Raw genomic sequence first — 22,611 nt, forward strand, 5'->3', positions numbered from 1 at the left:
ACTGCTGCTGGCAGAGGTAGGGGAGTTAGGCTGCCGGTCTTTATTTTTTAAACTGCCGGTCTTTATTATTCCACGTGCATGATGTTAATTTCAAAATGCAAGAGGTACTTCCACAACCGCCTCAAGCCTTCAAAGCTTACCTGGATGGCCATGTATGGGAAGCAACATAAGAAGGTGAGTTTATATTTTTCTTCTTGCCCTGTCATTGGTGTTATTGGCCATGCATATGTCTTCATGGTTGATTTTAAGTTTTTTGTCTTATTTCGCATGCATGGCAGGACATTGCTGCAGAGGCTGTAAAGACAAGGCGTCGCGCCACAAAGAAGCCATACTCTAGGTCTATTGTTGGTGCTACCTGAAGCTCCTGATGCAACCCGTGAAGCCACTCTCCGGTAAGCTGTTTTTCTCCTTTCTTTGATGATGGCTAGGAGGAATTTGTCTTTTGCTGTTATGAGTATGTGCACAATGTTGTATTCAACTTCCAAGCCCAACTTCCAACCATTATTTTATTTTGGGGGACAGTGAAATCAAAGAGAGGATAAAAAGACAAAGGATGAAAAATAAAGCAAAGAAAGCTGAGGGGTTTACAAGTTTGTTTAGAATAATGAACACACAACACAATGAGAATTAAACGTAAAGACAGAAGGGCAACTAGAAGAAATTTTATTTAAAGACGGATGTCCAAGGTGAATATGCCTAACACTGGATTCATGGTGACGACTCACTGGCATGACTACTGAGGAGAAGTTATTAGAATATTAGACGACACATAGTGATAAAGTCTATCTCTTAGTTCACTCATTCCAATCAGCTTCCTCGTTGACAGGTCCTAGAACACAGAAGGATGGGAAAAAAAATTGCAGCAGAGTTAAGACTTTCAGTCAGTTTGCTAATAGATAAAAATTCCACTCTTGCCACTTTCCAATGTTTACAAAGGCTTGCAATCAACGTATTGAATCTAATGGTATCTTGATCAACACCTGCTAGCTCCAACATCAACCACTTTTTCTACATACTTCGTATGCGGATAGACAAATCTACCTCAGTTGTAAATAGTTATCAAAATATTTGGAAGTAGTTAAATCAAAAAAGAGAAGGCTAAAATATGGTACCTGTGGACCAAAACCTTTGAAGAAAATTGGAACTTCCAAGTTTGAGACATAACATATTAAAAGCAAAAGGGAAAGTCTGGTGGAGTTCATATTCTATCTGTTGGAGAGTTAGGAAATTCTGTAAAACAAACAAACAAACGAAAGAAAGAAATAAAAAAAAACTTATTAGTTGTTTTGCCGAGAAAATTAATGCCGAAAAAGATAAGAAAAAAATAATGATTAAGTTACCAAACGATTTTGTCTGTGATGAAAAGTATAACGGATAAAATGAAACAAGTTCAGAAAAGATGGTTCCCGGGATCTTAAGAATGAGCATATCTTTCATGAATTATTGAACCTTCAAGAATGTAATACTGAAAAATTGAAATACGGGTGTTCATATTTGAAGTCCTACCAACGCATCATTAATTTCATACCAAAATACTGAATTATGAGTCAAAGAATCTAACATATACACAAAGTCTCTTCTTCTGGCAGAACTCCATAGGCAATAGTGGTTCAAAATATGATATGTATACAACGCGGACTATATCTTTTACCTATAAAGAAAACTCCCCAAGCAACAGTGTTATTTCCATCAACCGGATTTTTTGCTTTCCAATTTTGCCCTTGCTCATAATTTCTATTTACAATGCTATCATCTGATTTTTATTTGTAATTTATTATATTTGATAAGGTTAAATGTGTAAATATAATATTCAACTCTCTCACTAGCTTTGTTAAACTGTGCGGTCCATCAAAACCTTTGATGGGCTTTTTACTACTGGGCTTCGGTTGCAATTTGGTTGGGTTTAATTTGAGTAGGTTTCGGTTGCAATTTTTTTAAAATCAATCTTGCCACATGGATTGGGCTTTTGTTGGGCTTGCTTTCCTGGCTTGGTTAATTGGACAACTCTCAATTTCACGCTCTTTTAAAATTCAGAAATTATTTCATTTTTTTTTATCCCGCCAAATTTAACATATTTAGTCTAAATTAGTGGGTTAGTGGGACCTCTTTACATCTAGAGCAACAAATCGGGTTGGGAATTAAAAAATTATGATCGATTCAAATTTGAATTTTGGAATCGGGGTTTTTTTATTAACCCGATTGATTTTGGTTTCGGATAGGTAGTATAAAATAAGTGCGAAAAAACAGCGCATCGGTTGCAATTTGGTTAGGCTTATTTTGACTAGGATTTAGTTGCAATTTTTTTTAATTCAACATTGCCACATGGACTGGGCTTTTGGTGGGCTTGCTTTTATGGTTTGGTTCATTGGACAGTTCTCAATTTCACGCTCATAGAGTGTGCCCAAAATGCTAGTAACTAATAACTAATATTTAATATAGTAGCTGCACTTTTGCTTAAAGCTGCCTACGTATCCAAATCTTTCAAGATTGGAATTAAGCTTTTGTAGTTCTTATCAGCCACATAATCAAAGTCCAAGAACAATAAGAATTCATGCTTTAAGGTTGCACACTTCATTTCCCTTTCATTCCTCAATTATATGTGTATTAAACACAAACTTTAATGTAACATGTCACATGATATAACATAAATCTATACTAATATTTAGCGTATATGCAACAATTGTACTTGGAATATAATACAAATATGAAATTAAGCAATCAAGATTCAAGACACTCATATGTCTAAGTAAAATAATTTATCTCATTACAATAAGAAAAGTTAACTAGAGCTCTCCTAAAAAGAAAACATGGTAGGTTATCTAGGTAACTTGCCAAAACAATAACGTTTCCTATTGTCATCCAAATGATACACCACTTAATTATTTGAAAACTAGGATAGGTATACTTACTTTTTCATGTAGAACTCGAAGTCCCAATGTCATTCTATCTCGGAGTAAAAATAGTTTAAACTTCGTAAAAATCCTAATTTTTAGCAAACTAGATTTCTGACGGACTATCTTCTGAATGACACAACGCTTTCCACAGGTGTCCAAATGCATCGAGACTTTTTGCATTGAAAATCTAACACACAAATTTTACTTTCTTATGTTTTACAAAAATACTTAATCTCATTCTAAATGTTTGAAAACTAGTCTCAAACACAGTGCACAGAAACCGATTTCTGACGCATTATTTTCTGCCAGTCAAACTTCCAAACACTATAATTAATTCCACGGGCCTTCGAATGCGATGAGGCCAATTGGAATAGAAAGCAGACTTCCAAATCTTACTTTTTCATGTTTTCATAGAAATCTAGTTCAAACTCTAACTAAATTAAAATTGGACTTGAACACAATGCGCAGAAATTGATTTCTGACGTAGTGTTTTCTGTCAACCAAACTTCCAGACACCATAACTACCTCCACAGACCTCGGAATGTGATGAGGCCAATTGAGTTGGAAAGAAAACTCATTTTTTCATGTTTTGGCAAGAGTTTGAACCTGACCCTAACTATGTGAAAACTTGATTCCAAACCAGGCACAAATTCAGCCCAAAAATAAACTCTCACCCAAAGCCCATCTTAAACAAAACTGAAGCCCACATGTTTATATTTCGGCCCAAACCAATTCAAACAAACTTAAGCCCAAAAGGTTATATCTTAAAAACAAAGTCAAGCCCACAAGTTATAACTAGGCCCAAGCCCAACTCAAGCAAACTTTCTCACCTACTGACCGACCGAGAGTACCGAATCATTCTCTCGGTCATCTCTCCCAACCACTCCTCCTCCACTGCCGAGCCCGCGTGACCACCAAACACCACCGAAACAGTTCGGTTTTCTCCCCATAAAAAACCCCACATTTTGGTATAATAAAAACTCAATTCCATCACTACCCCCAAAATCAAATCGACACCATTAACGCCCCCTTTGGAGCTTCAATAGCACCCACCCAATCAACCAACAACCAACAACCAACATCAATCACTTAATCCCCCGACATCAACCAACAACCCATTCAATCAACCAAATCAATTGGTTCACACAACCAAAACAAACGACAATTAACAACTTGCGAAACTCCAATAATTTAACTTAACACATTTTCGTCAGTATATAACCATTATAACCATCACATTAGAGTCAAGTAAATTCGAATTTTTATAAATTCACTTGTTCAACATACACAGAAAATTCGTAGACTCAAAATAACCATGGAACGACACAGACTGAATATAGCTTCTCCACAGTTTTAAGTTTTAAAGTCAGTTTTATATAAACAATAAACCTTTTGTTTTCGATAGAAAACCTTTTGTTTCGAGAGAACATTCAATTGAAAATAGAAAATTCATTAAAAGATAAAATCTACTCACCTCTCGTATCCCACAGAAAAATATATAGAAAAGAACGCTAAAAATCCGATTGAAAGCTAGATAAGAGGTGCAGAAATCCACCCCTTTCTTTTTCTTTCTTCTCTGTGTAAAACTTTCCGTGTGAACTCCTCTCTGTGTTTATTTTTTTTTTTAAAACCACCGAAAACAGGGAAGAGGGTTTATCCTATTTTCCCCCATTTCCTCTCTCTCCACTAATCTTTATCCTATTTATTTTATTTTATTTCTTCTTATTATTAATATTTATCATATATTATAAAAATAATAAATAGAAATAGCCGGGTGTTATAGTGACTTGACGAGGTTGTCAATTGGTGTCACAACAAGAATGAGGATATAGTAGTCAAAGGGCTTCTAGTTTGTATAGTCGCGCAGTGGCGGAGCCAGGAATTTGAGTGAGGGTGAGCCACCCAAACAACCAAAAAAAAAAAAAAAAAAAAAAAACTAATTTCTTTTAACTAATAATTCAAACCTAACCCAACCACAAAACAAATATATTTCGAACATTGGATCAAGAGTCTCTAAAATGCAATGTCCATAGAAAAGGACAAGAGCCAGTAGAAAGCAATAGACAACTAGACAACGTGGAATATTGAAGTGAATGGGTAAATGCCAACACTAAGGTATACAACCCTCTACAGAAACTTGAGGCGGAGATTGGCAAACAGAGCATTGTTGCGAGAGTAAAAGATCTCAATAGGAGCATTTTCACATTTTAAAATCCACCACTGAACAAATATATAATGAAAGCACTAATAGAACAAGATCACGGTGCAAATTCCTTCTTGAACACTTACAGAAACAGCTACCAAACGTCCTATTAACCAAGATCACATACGGAGTTTACCAGCTTCACTAACGAGTAACGAGTTCATTTCCACAACCTTTGACCAAAAGTCATCATATCGACATAAGGACCTATTTACCGTCATTATTTTCCAACACCCTAGCATGGATTGGAACATCTTCAATCTTCATAAGGAATACCAATATGGGATCTTGCATCTGCCATAAAAACTCATCCCGAAGTCCCTAACACAACCTCTATTGACTAAAAAAAATTAAAATCTACCATTTAATTAAACACACCTCAAGTCTCAGTCGGCAGTAGGAGTGTAAAAAAAAACCGTTGACCCATCATCCGGTAGGGTACCCGGTCTTCACCCGCCACCCAAACCCGCACCGACCCGAAAATAGACCTGCCCCGCCCCGCCACCATTTTTATGCGGTCGGGCTATGGGTGTAGGTTCTATGTTCAAACCTAACCCGTTAAGCCGCCCAACCCGCACCGTGTCAAAAGCCGTTGACCCAACCCCGTTGACACGCACAATTTCAAGACTCTAAATCTAATATTTTTGTATTTTGTTTATAATTTCTTTTAACTTTTGTAGAAATTTGAGAGATATGAATACAAACTTATGAGTTCAATATCAATTTCACATATTCAAGTTTGAACATTGGGAAAATATCAAAAATTCAAATTCAACTTTCGAATTTTGGAGAAGATAAATCATTCATCCTTGTATTCATTTTAAATTCTTTTAGTTTATATTTTATTGTTTTGTACCATAGATCATCGCTCCCATCTTTATTTTATCATGCTATGGAAAATAATCAATTTATAAATGGTAAATCACGATAAATAAGTTTCAAATTTACAAATATGGTTTTGGATTCAAATTCAAGTTTTTTTTTTTTATTTTTGTTTATTTTTTATTGATTGATTCCATTTTTTCTCTATGCTGTGAATTGGAAATATATTACTTGCAGAATTAGAAAGTTTTTTTTTTTAGTGAAATTGGGTTAAAATGATAATTTCCACCCGACCCAGATGACCCGCCCAAAACCCGCCCCGTAAGCTGACCCAACGGGCGGGTGATGATACTAAGACATGACATTTTAACCCCACCCCCATCACTATTTGACCCGTGATTGACCCGCCCCGCCCCGTATTACACCCCTAGTCGGCAGTCGCAATAATGACAACCATAATTAAACTAGAACACATTGACTCCCCTAAAAAAACTCCTAAATACAACCAAAAATGGACCTAATTAACTAGAATAGACAACCGACAAATTGCCCTTACAGTTGCAAACCTAAGTATTTAGTGAATTCACAACAAGAAATTAAGTAAGAGTTGTCATTAAATAATATGGTCTAGAAATCAGTATAAAAAGATAAAAAAGAAGACAAGAAATTAAATAATGTGAGTCTTACCTAGTTACTCCACAAGAAGTCAAGAAGAGTATAAATCTTTTAGTAGAAAAATAATGAGGAAGTTAGGGAGGAGAAGTAGAGTGAGTGAGGGGTTTCTTTTGTTTGGGTTTCTAGAGTTTTTTTTTTTTTTTGTTTGTTTGTTTTTTTTTTTGGTTCGACTAATACCATATATATTTTTTTTCAGGGAAGTTGAGGGTGAGATATATGTATGCCTCTAGCTCTTTAATCTGGGTCGCAAGATACATTACATTTGGGAAGCAAGGAACTTGTATAAGTTCGAATATACAAACTTCAACAAAGAGGGCGTCATAAGAGAAACAGTGGCTATATGGCAGAAATGCTTGGAAGCATATAAAACAGACAAAGAAGAAGAGAATTCCCTTCGTATCTCTAACATTAACTCTAATCCTTTGAATATGGTTGAATCGTTTCCAGTTGTTAATAAAGATTACATTAATATACGGTTTGATGCTTCTTTTGATAGGGAAGGGGGGAGAGGAGTAGGTGCATCATGAGTGATAGCTTGGAATATGGAAAGAAAGACAGTTGCTGCAGTCTTCAGAACCTTCAAAGTTCGAAGTGGTGAAAAAGCAAAGTTTGTGGCAGCTGAAATTGCTATCCACTTGGCTGGAACGTACCCTATCTGCAAGTTGCTTTCTCATTGAAGGAGACAATTAAAGAGTGATTCAAACTCTAGCAAATTCGACACCTTTTACTACTTTTGAGAACCTAGAGCAATTAGAGTCTATTGTAACAACTTCAAAGCTTTCTCTTAATAAGATTATGTCTCGTAGTATAGTTCATATGCATTAGATTAGTACTTTATTTAACGGGGAGACCCATGAACTTGCTAGGTGGGCTATTAGGAATCAAGACATGGAGCCTCTTCCAAGTGTATTGCAACTCTAGATTGTGATCTCACTCAAGTTTAAATTTTAATAAATTTGGTGAAGCCTAAACGTTGTAATTGAGCGGGTTTATCTTATGCATTGACATGGATCCAACATATGGGCTTGAGTTGAGCCCTCAAGAATTTGGTTGTCCATGGACTTGAAGCTAATTCAACCCAACCAAACAATTCACAAACTGAAATGTGATTTTTTTTGTTTGATGGTACTGAAATGTGATCACTGATCATTCACTGGCTTCCCATCAACCAGATGTTATTTTATGCAAAATTATTATTTCTTAGATAAATTTAGCTCACAAAAAAAAAATAGTTGTATTCGAAATTTGCTAACTAGGCCCAAAATCAGATCTCCAATTTGCGCCCTCTCTAACAAGTGTCTCACGAATCCGATAAAACTGTTTTCTCCATGTTGCGGCCATTGAACTCCACATTATACGTGGAGTTTCGTAAACGAATATCAATCGTGGTACCATGATCACCGTGTCCATGTTCTAAAACAATTATCATGTACAAAGTGCAAACCAATTCAAACATTTATTTGCTGGGATATGTTGTCCATGCCCTCCACTAGTACCAATTTATTATTGAATTCATTCCTGTTCTGGTGATATCAGGCAGACCACGTTCTTGTACAACTCGTACTTAAATAGAAGCACCTAAAATAATATTTATTTTGCTAATGATTTAGACATGTCTTAGCAAATAATTGTCTAAATCACGATACAATGCACCGATCTTTGAGATAGACTTGTACTTTTCCATTGATTATGGTTGGTTAATCTATAATTGATTGGACCAAATTGTATAATTTGAGGTTGTAAAAGTTTTAGAGGAATGCATATGTATGCATTTACCCAATAGAGAGTTTTTTGTTAGGCGTATGTATATATGTGTATCAAGTATATAGCAAACTGCTATATATTACTCCAAAACACAGAAAAATCACAAAATGGCAGCTCTTTTTTTTTTGGGTCAAACAAAATGCAGCTCCAAGTTGCTAAGAACTTTGGTATTCATCAAATCAGCAATGCATCAGTGATATTTTAGAGATGGCTACATGCATGGCAGCACCACAAGTAGGTCTTGAGCAAAATATTCAGAAGGCATTGTCTGAAATCTGAATGAGTACTATCCTAGTATCCTGGGCTGTTGGCTTGGTTGAAGCCCATGAGATTCTTGTCCTATAGACACACTGTACAGCGCATGTTAGAAGTTAGACCATAACTCTTATTTGTTTGTTTCTGAAGTTACAACCTCGTTGCAGTAGATTTTAGACTTGCCTCCTGAATTCAACTAAATATTCATGATGAAACTGATTTATCATGAATTCATAATGAAACTTCTTAAATTTTACGGGACTTTAACGTATATAAATTACCAAATTTTTTGATCCATTTCTAAAGAAAAAGAATAATCCTAATCCTATTTGATCAATTTTCATGACGCATGCCCAAAGTGCCACACCTATTTGCATTATCAATTGGTGAAAAATGAAAATCACATGATCTTTTAAGTTAAGTTAGCATAAGGTACAAAATAATCATGTTAAAAAGTAGTTGAAGAAAATCAAAAATGAGTTTCATACGAACTTAAGGTAATTGACTACTTTATATTTTAGCACGCTTCGAAAACTAAAAAGCTGTCAAAAAAGGCTGACTAACTTTCAAATCAAGGGACGTACTTGTAAATAAAAAACAATACAGAAAGGACCTAAAACTAAAAAGCATATAAGTTTCTAACACAGAAATGATAACTGTAAAGACAAAAAAACTCTAAATCCGGAGACCTTCACAATCTCAGATTTCCAGACCAAGGAAATAAAAAAACATACCGCCAAAATTTTTTTTCCAACAACTCAAATTCGATTCTTACGTAAAGGTAACCAAAACTTAATTTATGTGTTTAATGTTTCTTTTTCATTATATTGGTTATAAAAAGATCTCTAATTTGATACTAGTTTTACATGGGCGTTTTTTTTGGAGTTATTATGGTGAATGTTGATTTGGGTATTTGTTTATTTGAGTTTTTTTTTTTTTTTTTTTACAATTGTTTGCAGAAAATTTGAAAAATTTAGTACTGTTTGAGGATATTTGGAGTGTGTAGATTATTGCATTGGGTGTATTGGTGTTGTAGATTGGAGAAAAAAGAGAGTTTTTTGTTATTTGTAGTATAAAGTGTTGATTTTGGTGAAAAGAAGAGAGGGGAGCTGGTTTTTAAGTGGATCTATGTTGAAGAATTATGTTAAGATTGAGTTGGATTGTAATTGAGAAGTGGGTTTTAGTTTGCGATGTGATTTGAGGGGCGGTTTAGTTTAATTTTTTAATAGTTAAAGGGTGTTGTTGTGATTGAGTTTTGATTTTGGAGGAAAAGGGGAAATGAAAGAGAAACCTTGTGTGCGTTTTGATGAGCAATGACTGGAGGGTCATTGGGTCAACGTGCTTCGAGCTATGGATCATTGCAACATTTGCCAAATAATAGTGTTGTTTTGCCAATCTATACTACACCTGTTGTTGCGCGTAAACCGCCAAAGATGCTTTTATCTAATGCAAGAGAGAAGGAAAAAATTCTTCCACGGATCTGTAAATTTGCTGGCCGAAGGAGGGTTGGAATGCTTCTCCTGGTTGTCGTTTCTGTTGTAGTTCTCATGTCGCTTTTGTCCGCAGTTAGTAAAGGTGCATCTTTTTATCTCTCATTATCTTCTTAATTTGCTCTTTGTATGCTCTTTAGGGTATGACTTAAGGCAATGTGTATAAGCTAGCTTTCATGCTACTGATCGTCTTAAAATTTTCTCCTCTAGTGAATCATAATTAACTCTTTTCATTTATAAGCTAGCTTTCATGTGATCAGTTGTCTTGGAATTTTCTTCTCTTGAGAATCATAATTAACTAGTTACCTATTACTTGTTTATGTCAAGGTGTCTAAGGTTATTCATGGATTCATGGATCACTGGATAAGTCATCAGTACCTATAGCTCTCCACTACTCTGAGCCAGATAGCATTATTACTGTCGAATTTTGAGAATGATTGAAATGTGACCACCATTTCACGAGCATTACCTTAGTTATCTTATATGGCAATGTGACCCACAAACCTGTTAACTGCATAACATCATAACATCTAGACTTTCTATCTCGACTTTTTTTTTCCCTGGGAATAAGAAAGATTGATTTTTTGTTGGGTCGTTACCATCATCAGAATGTATAGCCACAAATGGCTGGTCCTAATGTAACATACATATGTACATTGCTCCAAATTTCCGTTATCTTAAGCTATTGATTAGGTAATGCACGTCTGAGATGCAAAGTTTCTAATTTTTAACAAGCCAATTATTACAGTAATTAGTTTTGGATATCTGCTGTTGCTAGTATCCTTGTATTTGTTTTTAGAAACGATTTGGCTTATTTTTTTGGCGTGTTTCCAGATGAAGATGCTCCAGAAGGCCCTGTCTCACATCATAATACTGTTCTACATGTCCAAAATAATACAGTCAATGTCAGCATCCCATCAGAATATCCTGTACATCCCCTTAATAGTGGAGATAAAGATAGTAAGGGTGCTAGTGATTCTTCATTGCCAAATAATATGCCAATAGGTGGTGAACAGGAAAATCAAACCAGATCTCTTCCAGAAGTTGGAAGCAATTTTCCTCCCGAGCATCCATGTGAAAAGTTTGCTCTCCCTCCACCTCCCTCCGATAGGAAGCGAATTGGTCCACGACGTAAGTTATTTGTTAAATTTTTATGTCCAGAAGCACTCAATTGGACGCATACTTGGGTGCATATTACTACTATTACTAATTCTCTGTTTGATTTTTTCTTCAGCATGTCCAGTATGTTACATTCCTGTTGAGCAAGCCATAGCTCGTATGCCTGGTATCCCATCACCATCTCCCGTACTTAGGAATTTAACTTATGTACATGATGAAAACCCAGTTAGAACAGAACCATTTGGAGGTTCTGATTTTGGTGGATATCCTTCTCTAAAGCAGAGAAATGATTCTTTTGATGTAAAAGAATCCATGAATGTTCACTGCGGGTATGTTTAGGTTGACATTTGGTTTTGTACGGTGATGATTTTGTCTCGAATGAAAAATTACTTTTTCTCTTTAATCTTGTAGTCACTAGTGTCTGATTCCAGCCTCTTCTTTTGCATATCAGATTTGTTAGAGGAATTAAACCTGGTATACAATCGGGGTTTGATATTGATGATGTGGATCTTCTTGAGATGGAGCAGTGCCAGGGAATTGTTGTTGCAACAGCCATATTTGGTACTAAACTTTTTATTATTTTCCCAAGTTTAAGCTGATGGATTTTTGTTTCTCATGACTGTATTGTTGACCAGGAAACTATGATATTATCCAACAGCCAAGAAACATTAGCGAAGCTGCAAAGAAAAATGTGTGTTTCTATATGTTTGTGGATGAAGAAACAGAAGCATATTTGAAGAATTCCAGCACTTTGGATGACAGAAAGATGGCTGGTTTGTGGCGAATAGTTGTTGTGCGTAACCTTCCTTATGTAGACGCTAGACGAAATGGGAAAGTAAGTAGCTTTCCAGATCATTTTGCTTTTAACTAATTGAGAGAGTTGAAATCAGCCTCTTACTAATTGATATAAATTTTTATCAGCACCATTTTAAAGAAGGTAGTATGCATTCAAAGAAGCAAAGAGCTTAGATGGTGAGATTTTGTTTTAATTGTCATTCAAGTTCCACCATACCAAGGACTCAAAACACTCTTTCCTCAAGACACTCTTAATTTTTTAAGTGATGTTCCTTCCCCTAAATACGTTTTGAGTGATATGATTTAGAAGGAAGGTCCTCTGAGCCCACCAAGCATACCCCATTATCAGCATATCATGCTCTGGATTCTTTACCTTTCTTAGTGCAACCCTCTTTAACAGCTCTTCGGCACTGCCTTAGGAACCTCTTTCCAAATTCTTTGACTTGATTTGACATCTTTACTTGCAACAACAGGAACTGCCCCATCTTTTCTCTTCCACTCCCCCCCCTCTCTCCCAAGCGCCCGCACCTTAACCAACCAGTCACCACCACGCACACACAAAGGAACACTAACAAACTTGTAGGGCTTTGAAGATTGAAATTGGTTTCCTACAAAGTTGCCAGGCATTTAAAGGCCTTTCTTTCAGGTGCTGTTTTGGGTCTACTAAATAACATAATTATATATATTTGGAGATATTAACAAAAAGAGTAAAAGAACCAGGTACCAAATAATAAGAAGGATTGATTTGGTAGATTTCAAGTAAGGTCTTTATAGGACAATCCCCAATTTCTGGTGTTGTTGATACTTCCTATTGGACCTTGTAACTTGGCAAAATCCCTATGTCAAATGAATTGTTTATGCTGTTAAATTTAATTGGAGTTCTCTTATGAATGATTTCAGCATTTACAGGCATGATAGAAGAAATTTAACCAATTTATACGTTTGGCAGGTACCAAAACTCCTGCTGCATCGGATTTTTCCCAGTGCCCAGTATTCTATATGGATCGATGGAAAGCTTGAGCTTGTTGTGGATCCATATCAAATTCTTGAGAGGTATGATATCTTGCTTCTACTTTTTAGATGTTTTCATTGGTACTATATATTTGGGAAAACATACCTCTTCATAGGGGTATAATGGATTAACTTGGATCTCAAATTTGATTTGATCCACAATCCAGTAACTGTTAAAGAATCATCCATGTTTAGGTTTATATAATATACTAACAATCTTGTATTTCAATGTTTTAATTGAAATGGTTTATTTTTATAGAGACAATCTTGCCATAAAGGGATGCACTATTTGTCGGATTGAGTGGGAATTCAACTTTTGGGATCTGATAAAAATCAATTTCAAATTTGTTCAATTTTTATTGAGTCAGATTGGGATTTGCACTGATCCCGTCTGAATAGGATTCACGAACAGCGATATAGGATACTACTACTGCATTCCGAATGGCTTATTATTTGAGTTATCCACTGTATTAAAACTCAAACACCACATCTTTTGGTGGTTCAAATTGCTGGAATGAGCTAATTTTCTGTAAGGAGGATTTACATGTGACGAGATGATTTTCTGATTTCAAGATGTTTGACTGCAATGACTCCTTTAAATACACTGATAAACCATGTAAGGATTGGATGAATTTTCAGAAGAAATTTGAATCTGTGGGTACTGAAAATTAAGAATGTTATCATCATTTTTCTGCTCCGGTACACAAAGTATTGTCATTTTTCTGCTTTTGGTATACGAGGTTTTGCGTCTTTCTGTTGTGATTTGCTGGTCAATGATATCTTGCGCTACAGTTTGTGGTCCTGATATTTTGGTACTTTAGTTGATCCATCTACTCTGCAGATTCTTGTGGCGGGAGAATGCTACTTTTGCTATCTCTAAGCACTACAGACGCTTTGATGTTTTTGTGGAAGCAGAGGCCAATAAAGCTGCTGCAAAATACGACAATGCATCTATTGATTTCCAAACTGAGTTTTACAGGGCAGAGGGTTTGACTCCATATTCTGAAGCTAAGCGCCCAATTATCAGTGGTGGGTTTATGATCGTTTTGTTGTTCTACCTGTTCTTGCACTTTCCGTTTTGTGCGTATCAAACTGATATTTGTGCTCTATGGCTTTAACAGATGTGCCTGAAGGATGTGTCATCATAAGGGAGCACATCCCTATTACAAATCTGTTTACTTGTCTCTGGTTCAATGAGGTTGACCGTTTTACTTCCAGGGACCAACTCAGCTTTTCAACTGTAAGAGACAAGATAATGTCCAGAGTGAATTGGAGCGTCAACATGTTTTTGGATTGTGAAAGGCGCAACTTTGTGGTTCAGGTATTAGCTAATTTCTATGGAAAGTGTCCAAGAACACCCATGTTGTAGAAAGACTATTTTGTCACAGTTTTACTTTCATGTCCAACCTTTATTGGTTGACATCTCCCTCCTCACAAATGTTGACTTCTAGATGCTTGATCTGCTTCCATCTGACTGACATCATGCCTAAGTACTACACTTTTTTTCTGAATCTTCTAATGGTGTCTTTCCTTTTAATTGGAAAGGTCTACGAGATTTATATGATAATATTTTTTAAGAATCACCCAGTGGCATTTCTTCCTAAATCATTGTAGGAGATATGGTCAAACAAGTTCTATGACTGCTAATAATAAGTGAAGAATTAGTATATGGTTACGTGTATTGGAACATCTCATATTATCAATCATATTCACACTGCTAATCTTGAATTTGTTCTGTGCAGGCATACCATAGAGATTTGTTAGAGCACATGGCTCCTCCAACTGCCATTCACCTTCTTCCTTCACCTCCTTTGGCTAGGGAGTTACCTCGGAGATCTTCACCCGATACTGTTACTGCTAGGGAAGTGAGGTCTTCAACAAGGAAGCGTGGGCGGGAGAGGAGACCTGGTTCTAGGCGTCACCGTCCCAAAGTATCTACTGGAAATCGGGATAGCAGTTCGATTTGAATATGTATTTTTATTTTATTTTTTTATTCTTCAAAATATGCTTTTTCTTTCCCCATTCCAAAAGTATTCAAGGCAGGGGAAGATTGCCGCGGATGAGTGTACTAGTTCTGTTTCGAGCTCTGAGTTTTGTTCGGAATTGTTGATATCCATTCTTTTTGTTGTAAATATATTACAATTTTAAAAGGTCGAAATAAATATAAAACACACGTTGCTCTTCCTTCTGCTTCTTGTGTGCATTTGTGGTGTTTCCATAATATTTTTAGGGTTGTGTATCCTGAGATCTTTTACTGGCAAATGTTTGGCTCATTGGCTGTACTGAAAACAAGACTCTGCATCCAAAAGTCCAAAACCAATGCAAACTAAACTTTTTTAAGGCTTTTATGAGATTATTAAACTTCAATTACAGTGGCTATATGTCACGGTCGAGAGCAGCGACACACTTAACTCGACCACCACACTATGCCATGCAAATGATTTTTTGGATAATGCCTCAAAACTTTGGATAAAACTGAATATGGGATTGGAATATTGGATTGTGACTGACAGAGGACCCATGCAAAAAACTGTCCATATCATATCTCCCAATTATTAAGGGATTATTAATGCCTCAAAATCCGTGTCAAAAAATATAAAAAATTATCCCATCGCTTTATTACACACCAATCTCAAAATTAGCGTTTTTATTTATTTATTCCCAAATATGAACTAGGGTTTTTCAAGATCACTCATAAAAAAGAGAGAACCATGCAATTGGAAACAGAATACTGAAATTCAAACCATGGCATCAAATGGGTTTTTCTTAATTTGTATTTTACATTCCTCAATAGCATTAACATGTGGAATATTAATAATGTTTTACCTAAAAGAGATATCTGTATTTGGTCATGGTAGTGATACTGCTTTAAAGATATTAGGATCAACACCACATGATCAGTTACTGATTCAAACTTCTGATGCATTGGCTGGTTTGCTTCTTTGTGTGATTGGGCTACTTTTGTTTATGGTTTCTTTTGTTAAGGATAGAGAGTTTCAGGGGTTTTTTGCTAAAGGATGTGTGGTGATACATGTTTGTATGGCTCTTTGGAGAGTTTATTTTGAGAGGAAGGTTGAAGTTCTTGCTAGAGATTGGCCTAGACAAGTCGCTGGCGATATCGTTTTAGCCCTTTCTTGGGTGTTGTTTCTTGTCTACTCTTGGAGGGAGAAGTATGATTAGTTTGGTAATGGAGTGATGGGAGAAATTGGATTCCGGAGAAGGAGAAGCCAAGTGTCGCTCGAGTTTGTGTTGGTATGTTTTTACTTGAATTTCTTGTTTTGTTGTGAAAATATATGGAAACCCTTTTTGGCAATTTGTAATAGTGGATCCTCATATGGCATCAATGATATTGAAATGTAAAGAATGAGAAACTTGTCTTTTTTTTCCTTGAAGAGACTTCAAGTTTCATGTTGGAAGTTTTTATATGATATAAATGTTGAGATTATATGATATCATTCTGGAAGACTTGTATACATTTAACATCCAGCTCAAGTGTGCACTTCATGTTACAATTCTAGAAATGCATCCACATGACTCATACTTATCTCAACGCTGATATAGTAGCATGATTCGTTAGCCCAGAACACTTGTATGACGTCTTATGTTTGGTGAATTACATGTCGTCATTGCATATCCTGTACTGTTTACTAGCGTTTCTGCCACAATTTTATAAATCTACTCCTCACAAGTCTTGAATGCTTTGGTTCATTCAGATATGACTATATGACTTGTGGACTGTGTTAGTTCATTGGAGTAATTTTCTAAATTCTAATTATTCTTTGTCGTTATATTTTTTTTTAAATGATAAGAGAATCCATTGTGTGTTAGCTAAAGGAGAGAGATAGATGGAGGGATGTGGCTGGCATGAAAAAAAATAAAAATAAAAATAAAAATCAGGATGACTTGTTATTTCAGTAGAAAACGAAATATTTATCTAGTAAAGTTTACAGTTGAAGAGAAAATGGAGTATCACACTATCACGTTCTCAACATAATGACCTTAGTCTAGTTATGACGTTATGTTCGTTCATGGATGGATTATCAGTCAGCGCTATACTTGTATTTGAACTCTGTGTTACTGTAACCCTGCCTTAAGTTAGCTCTTTTTGTTGACAAGGCATGTCCGCTACTACCTGTTACTCAATCAAAGTTGTTGGAAAAAATGGAGTTCAGGTCCTTTTGAGAGGTGTATGTTGTCTTCCTTCCAGATACATATCTGGTATATGGTATCACAACTGTCCCAAAGTATATAATTTGAAGTCTTGAAGACTTGGTGCTTGGGTGGGAAATCATAGTGGTTCTGTTCTGTTTTCATTTAAGAATCTCTGCATCCCCTTTAACAGCTGCTGTCCTGACAAATAGATATTCCATATCCATGATTCTTTCAAACTAATTCATTATAACAATAGCCTCGAGGTAAGCTGACTTGCAATTGATGTGTTGATCATGTCTGATCGTTCTTAAGTCTTGTCGTCATCTAAACTAGTTGTTAGCCATAAATCCTTGCATTCTAATGTTGCAGGGTTAGTGAGTGGCAACTTTGAGATGATCAGCTTGTCCTTGCTGTACACATGGATTAACAATAAGGCAATTTTGACATAGAAGGCCATCCCAAGAACACGAAAACGTAGGGCAGGAGCTAATGCTTGCAGTGTAAGAAGGGTTTGTTGTAAGCAGGTGGAGAAGGTTGTCTTGCTAAAACTCCGCCTCAATTATGAAATGTAACCATCATGTGGTCCTTGCCTTATCCCTCGTTTTTGGCTTTCAAAGATAGAATGATGTTCATCTGTTTGCATCTAATGTATTATCCTGTTAAAGCAGATTGTTCGACCCTTTCTGAAGATGTGTCCTTTTAGACGTACATTGAAATCATCCACTTGTTATCATTAATCTTTATAATAGACATCATAGATTGTTATATTATTTCGGTATGCGGTGAAAGCTTTGAACATTATATCAGCTTGTTAGATGTAGAGACATTATAGATTCTGAAGCTTGCGTTTTATACTTGCAAGTAGCAATAGCTTATAAGTTTGAACAGATGTTTTCACTTGATTGTGAATAGCAACCAGGGCAAAGACTTATTGTAATTGTAGTTAAAGAAATTTGTGACAACCGTCCAAGGATTTTAGTTCTTACTGATGTTTTGTTTCTTTTCTTTCGAAGGCAGAGAGAACGTTTGCGCATGTAATGTTTACAACAACAGATGTAATTAGCAAACAACAGATGCATTTGCATAGAATTTCGATTTTATGCTTTCAGTATATAAAGTGTTGATGTGCACGAGTGTTGCTGTATTTTGCTGGTTTACATTATCAACTTCAAGGACTATGATGCAGTAACATATATTAATTAGTTTTCTATAATATATTAACTTTAACAAGTTTCTATTTTAAAGTCTCCTATTCCAGTCATTTAGATTTAGGACTAGCACTAGAATTAGAACTTAGAAACAAAGGTTTATTTCTTATTCTCTGGTTCTTTCTAATAGAAAGTATGTTCTATTTAAATTGGCGACTCACAGAGTCACAGGCATATATAAAGTATAAACACTTGTTGATTACCATAAAAACTTGAGTTTCTTTACTAGTCCTCTGCGTTTTACTTTTACATCATAAAGCTAGAAAATCGAGTCGGATAGGATTTCAGGATCAGGTCAAGTCATCACTAGTGCCTGCAGAGGTTATGGGATATAATTGACCAGTTCAATATAATCATTACTGACCAAATCTTCGATATATAAATGTGAGTGTGGACCATTGCTAGTTTTTGGAGAATTGTATACTGGTAATCTGCACATGTGAACCATTCTAGATTTCCTGGAAGCACCACAAGACATGAAGATGATTTTGGTCCAAAAGAAGTACTGCATTGACTCAAAGAAAAGTCGTAAGGTCTTTGAGAGAATAATATATACAAGAACACGGACTCGGACTCAAGATCTCTACAACGGGGTATAGAGATGTAACCGTGTTATTTCGCCGTTGATCCGAATCCGAGATGTGTGTGCCTCGATACCTGTGTGTCTGCGCCGAGATACGAGATGTGTGTGTGTGGTACAGAGATTTATAGAGGAACCGGTCTCCAAGAACACCTTCAAATAGTAGGGAAGAGATCTTCATTGCAAACAATGGCAGAGAGGTATGGTGTAGATGACAAAAACACCACTTCTTCCAAAACAACATGGTTGAGTCTGTTTATCGTGGTCTTCATCGTTTTGTTCTCTGTTCTTACAGTATACAATTTTAAGTTCTCCACGTCTTCCCTGCATTTGCCTGCATTTTCTATTTCAGTTCTACGCATGACATTCTTCACTTTCAGCTTCTTGATGATCGCAGTTCTCGTGGTTGCCATCCCTACAACCTTAGTTACTTGGATCACAGTCCTAGTGCTACTCTCCTTTGTCGGAACGCCTCGACAGGAACTGGTGTTGAAGACAAAGAATATATTCATGGATAGTATTACTAGGTTGACTATCAGAAATGTTTTCAAGGAGGGAGATAGTTTTCCGGTGTTGGGGAATGGTTCTACTTCACATTTTTGTGGGCATAGGTGATTGTATAGTATGCCTGGGTTGATCTGCTTAATTAGCACATAAATGTGAGGAAGATGGTCTTCTGGCGTGGGCGTGTGTAACATTTCAGTGAGTGGTTCGGTTGTAGTCTCAATTATCAAACACAAGCAACTAGCTCAAAGTCGTAATCAGATCTTGGAAAGTAGTTCAATAGGTCGAATCATTTGGTCGGACCAGGTTTAGCTACATAGTTGGACATGATCAAGCCAATTTGTATTGTTGGATCAGTTGTTTTTTTTTTTCCGATAATTGTTGTTGGATCAACTGTAATATATGTTTCCGACTTTTGTCAAATAATATTGGTTCACTAAGAACTAATAAGTTATTCGGTAAGTAAGCTCTAAATTTGTGTAAAATTTTGAACCTGGCAAAGGCCATATAGAAATTGAACTTGCAACATTGAGTAGTTATTCAGGCTGCGATGGGCATAGCTTAGGGGCTATTTGTTTTTTTGGGTTAAGTTATAAGAGGTCTTATAAGATCATGTGTTAGGGCATTTCCAATGGGGGGTGTAAAATTACACCTCCACCTAGGCTCCACGTAGGTGCCATTAGGATTTTACACCTCTAATTGTATAGTATTATATAGCTTATAAATATCCACACTCTATACTTTCCAATGGAAGAGTATAAAAAAAATAGATTTTAAACTCGAACGCGTCACTCCAGTGGCGTCCCTCTTTAATTTAAAGCTGGGGCGTCGGCTTGGTGGCGTCCGAGTTAAAAATTACTTTAGAATTAGAAAGGGGCGTTACTCCAAGTGGCGTCCAAAAATTATTTCACTTTCGGGCGTCGGTTAAGTGTCGCCGGGTTTTTATTAACTAATGGCGAGAGGGGAATTCCCCACCCTCTCTATTAGCTAATACACTATTACCTACGGTATAGCACCCCCATTGGAGAGAGTTTTTTTTATATTTGGAGTGTAAAATTTCCACTCTATACGGTTTACACCCCCCATTGGAGATGCCCTTATAAGAGGGTCCTATAAGATGATCTTATAAAGTGATTTGTTTTTTATTTTAAGTTCATCTTATAAGCACTTGTAAAAATAGAAAAAACAAATACATGACATCTTATAGATGGTTATTTGACAAATATAACCCTACTTTACATCACATTTAACTTGAATATATTAATTTGAAACAAACGTATAGTTTGATTTTCGGTTTCAAATCAATATTGATAATTAGAATATCGATTTTAGGAAACTACCTTAATTGGCGGTGGTGGTGGTAGTGGTAGTGGTCTTAATAGCACGGTGGTGGTACTAGTGGAGGTGATGATATTAGTTTTAATAGTATGATGATGGTGGTGGTAGTAGAAGTGGTGGATGTCTTAATAGCACGGTGGTGGTGGTGGTGATAGTCTTAATAGTACAGTAGTGGTGTTAGTGAAGGTGATGATATTGGTCTTAATAGTACGGTGGTAGTGATAGTGGTGGTGGTAGTGGCGGCAGTGGTGGTGGTGGTAGCCGGTGGTGGCTAGGGTAATAGAATTATTTGGAAAATAAGATAATGAAAAAGGAAGAAAAGAGAAATGAGGCTAGGAGTATATGGACGGGGGTGTTTGAGTCATTTTTTAAGTTATAAGACTTATAGAATTGAAGTAGATCCAATTTTGGTACTTATAGAATTGGAACCTCTTATAAGACATTTCTAGTAGAATGCCTCTTATAAGAGGCAAAAAACAAACCAAAAAAATGTCAAAAATCACTGGGCCACATCTTATAAGAGGTTATAAGACCTCAAAGTCTTATAAGAGGCAAAAACAAATGGCCCCTAAGCCACTTTAATCGGATTCATAATGTATTCCGCATGTAAACAAGTCTTTCTTAAGGTTTGAGCCCATTTCCAACCTCAATAACTGTTATTTGTTTTGATGCTTCTACTGATCGCTTTCAATCTGTGGAAACTTAGAGAACTATAACCATTTAATTTATATGCACAATTGTGGATGCGTGGATGCCTAATTACCAAAAAAAAATGTGGATGCCTACTTTCACAAAATTGAGCAAGCTAGAGATGTTGTGGTCATAGCTCCCAACAAAAACAGCGCTTCCAAGGGTTCCATAAAAGTTTCAGCTGTAGTGTAGAAGCGGCTGCTCTGGATAATTGGATGGTGCTGCACTAATTCATCCGAATTTGAAGTTGCTCCTGTTTTCCTTGTGCAATTTTCAAGCATTTGCATGTACCCTCTGAACGATCTATATCATGATCCTAATTGTCAACTCACGATTGCTGCTCCCACAAACATAATACCATGTAAGCAAATAAGTTTTTGCAACTTTCACATTATTATTTAGTAGTTTGAAACTTTGAAGAACGGTTGAATTTACTTTTAATCTTGGGTGAACTAGTGTTACCCCCCTACTAGATGAGCCAATTAGGATTCCCCCCCCCCCCCAGGGGGGAAATTAGGGTCTCCCCCCTAAACACACAGTCAATTGGTTTGACCGTTAACTTTCAAGTCAAACAACTGAAAATGACATAAATGCCCCCACCTAATTAAAATTGAATATTTTCTTTTTGAAAACAATGAGGGCATTTGTGTAATTTTCAATTATTTGACTTAAAAGTTAACAGTCAAACCAAGTTCACCGTGTGTTTAGGGGAGACCCTAATTTCCCATCTAATGAGGGGGAAATCCTAATTGGCTCATCTAGTGGGGGTGTAATACTAGTTAACCCTTTAATCTTTACTACGTATATAACTAGATTGGCTGATGAGACAAGAATATTTTATATCCCGCGCCCATAGAATATCAAGGACAGTGGATTTGAAGACCGGAGACGAAATGACACAATATATAGGGCTGGTAATATTGGCAATTCCTCTTAACTCTTAAAACCCTATGGAAACCCCAAATGAATCCTTAAATAAAACCATTTAGTTTGACAATCACTGAAGAGACAATTTGTTATATCCAATATGGAGAGAAAGTTAAAAGTCAGTGGTTGTTATATCCAAAATGTATATATCAGTCAAGCTACCTTGACACGCCTAAATAACTTC

The 22,611-nt window shown here is 36.1% G+C and overlaps 2 protein-coding genes and 1 long non-coding RNA gene across 6 annotated transcripts; all 3 read left to right on the forward strand.

Annotated features, from left to right (window-relative positions):
* Positions 1 to 355: 355 nt before the first annotated feature.
* On the forward strand, positions 356 to 977 carry LOC147505235 (uncharacterized). Its single transcript, XR_015220561.1, has 2 exons — positions 356 to 392; positions 523 to 977. It is a non-coding gene; the product is annotated as an uncharacterized LOC147505235 (long non-coding RNA).
* Positions 978 to 9,257: 8,280 nt separating this feature from the next.
* Positions 9,258 to 15,212, forward strand: LOC147505236 (putative hexosyltransferase MUCI70). Of its 2 annotated transcripts, none has more exons than XM_086557836.1 (10): positions 9,258 to 9,394; positions 9,573 to 10,188; positions 10,938 to 11,234; positions 11,338 to 11,551; positions 11,674 to 11,783; positions 11,858 to 12,057; positions 12,967 to 13,070; positions 13,870 to 14,057; positions 14,150 to 14,349; positions 14,771 to 15,212. In XM_086557836.1, exons 2-10 carry the CDS (start codon positions 9,927 to 9,929, stop codon positions 14,993 to 14,995), a joined length of 1,800 nt encoding a protein of 599 aa, XP_086413962.1. In that variant the 5' UTR covers positions 9,258 to 9,394; positions 9,573 to 9,926; the 3' UTR covers positions 14,996 to 15,212. The 2 variants fall into 2 exon arrangements, with proteins under 2 accessions (XP_086413962.1, XP_086413963.1); XM_086557837.1 differs by having other exon boundaries at positions 9,282 to 9,394; positions 9,887 to 10,188.
* A 372-nt stretch (positions 15,213 to 15,584) lies between these two features.
* On the forward strand, positions 15,585 to 17,950 carry LOC147505237 (uncharacterized). Of its 3 annotated transcripts, none has more exons than XM_086557840.1 (3): positions 15,585 to 16,280; positions 17,145 to 17,443; positions 17,550 to 17,950. In XM_086557840.1, the coding sequence occupies exon 1, from the start codon at positions 15,774 to 15,776 to the stop codon at positions 16,206 to 16,208; it is 435 nt and encodes a 144-aa protein (XP_086413966.1). In that variant the 5' UTR covers positions 15,585 to 15,773; the 3' UTR covers positions 16,209 to 16,280; positions 17,145 to 17,443; positions 17,550 to 17,950. The 3 variants fall into 3 exon arrangements, with proteins under 3 accessions (XP_086413966.1, XP_086413965.1, XP_086413964.1); XM_086557839.1 differs by having other exon boundaries at positions 17,390 to 17,443; XM_086557838.1 differs by lacking the exon at positions 17,145 to 17,443 and having other exon boundaries at positions 15,586 to 16,280.
* Positions 17,951 to 22,611: the final 4,661 nt, after the last annotated feature.

The sequence above is a fragment of the Coptis chinensis genome, chromosome 4, assembly GCF_015680905.1.
Source record: "Coptis chinensis isolate HL-2020 chromosome 4, ASM1568090v1, whole genome shotgun sequence".
NCBI classification, from domain to species: Eukaryota; Viridiplantae; Streptophyta; class Magnoliopsida; order Ranunculales; family Ranunculaceae; genus Coptis; species Coptis chinensis.

Excerpts from the sequence above, each read along its gene's own strand:
- LOC147505236 (XM_086557836.1), top strand. The coding sequence starts at position 9,927 with ATGACTGGAGGGTCATTGGGTCAACGTGCTTCGAGCTATGGATCATTG. Across the intron at positions 12,058-12,966 it reads ACGCTAGACGAAATGGGAAA|GTACCAAAACTCCTGCTGCA; the intron begins GTAAGTAGCTTT and ends TACGTTTGGCAG. Across the intron at positions 14,058-14,149 it reads TAAGCGCCCAATTATCAGTG|ATGTGCCTGAAGGATGTGTC; the intron begins GTGGGTTTATGA and ends TGGCTTTAACAG.
- LOC147505237 (XM_086557840.1), top strand. The coding sequence starts at position 15,774 with ATGGCATCAAATGGGTTTTTCTTAATTTGTATTTTACATTCCTCAATA.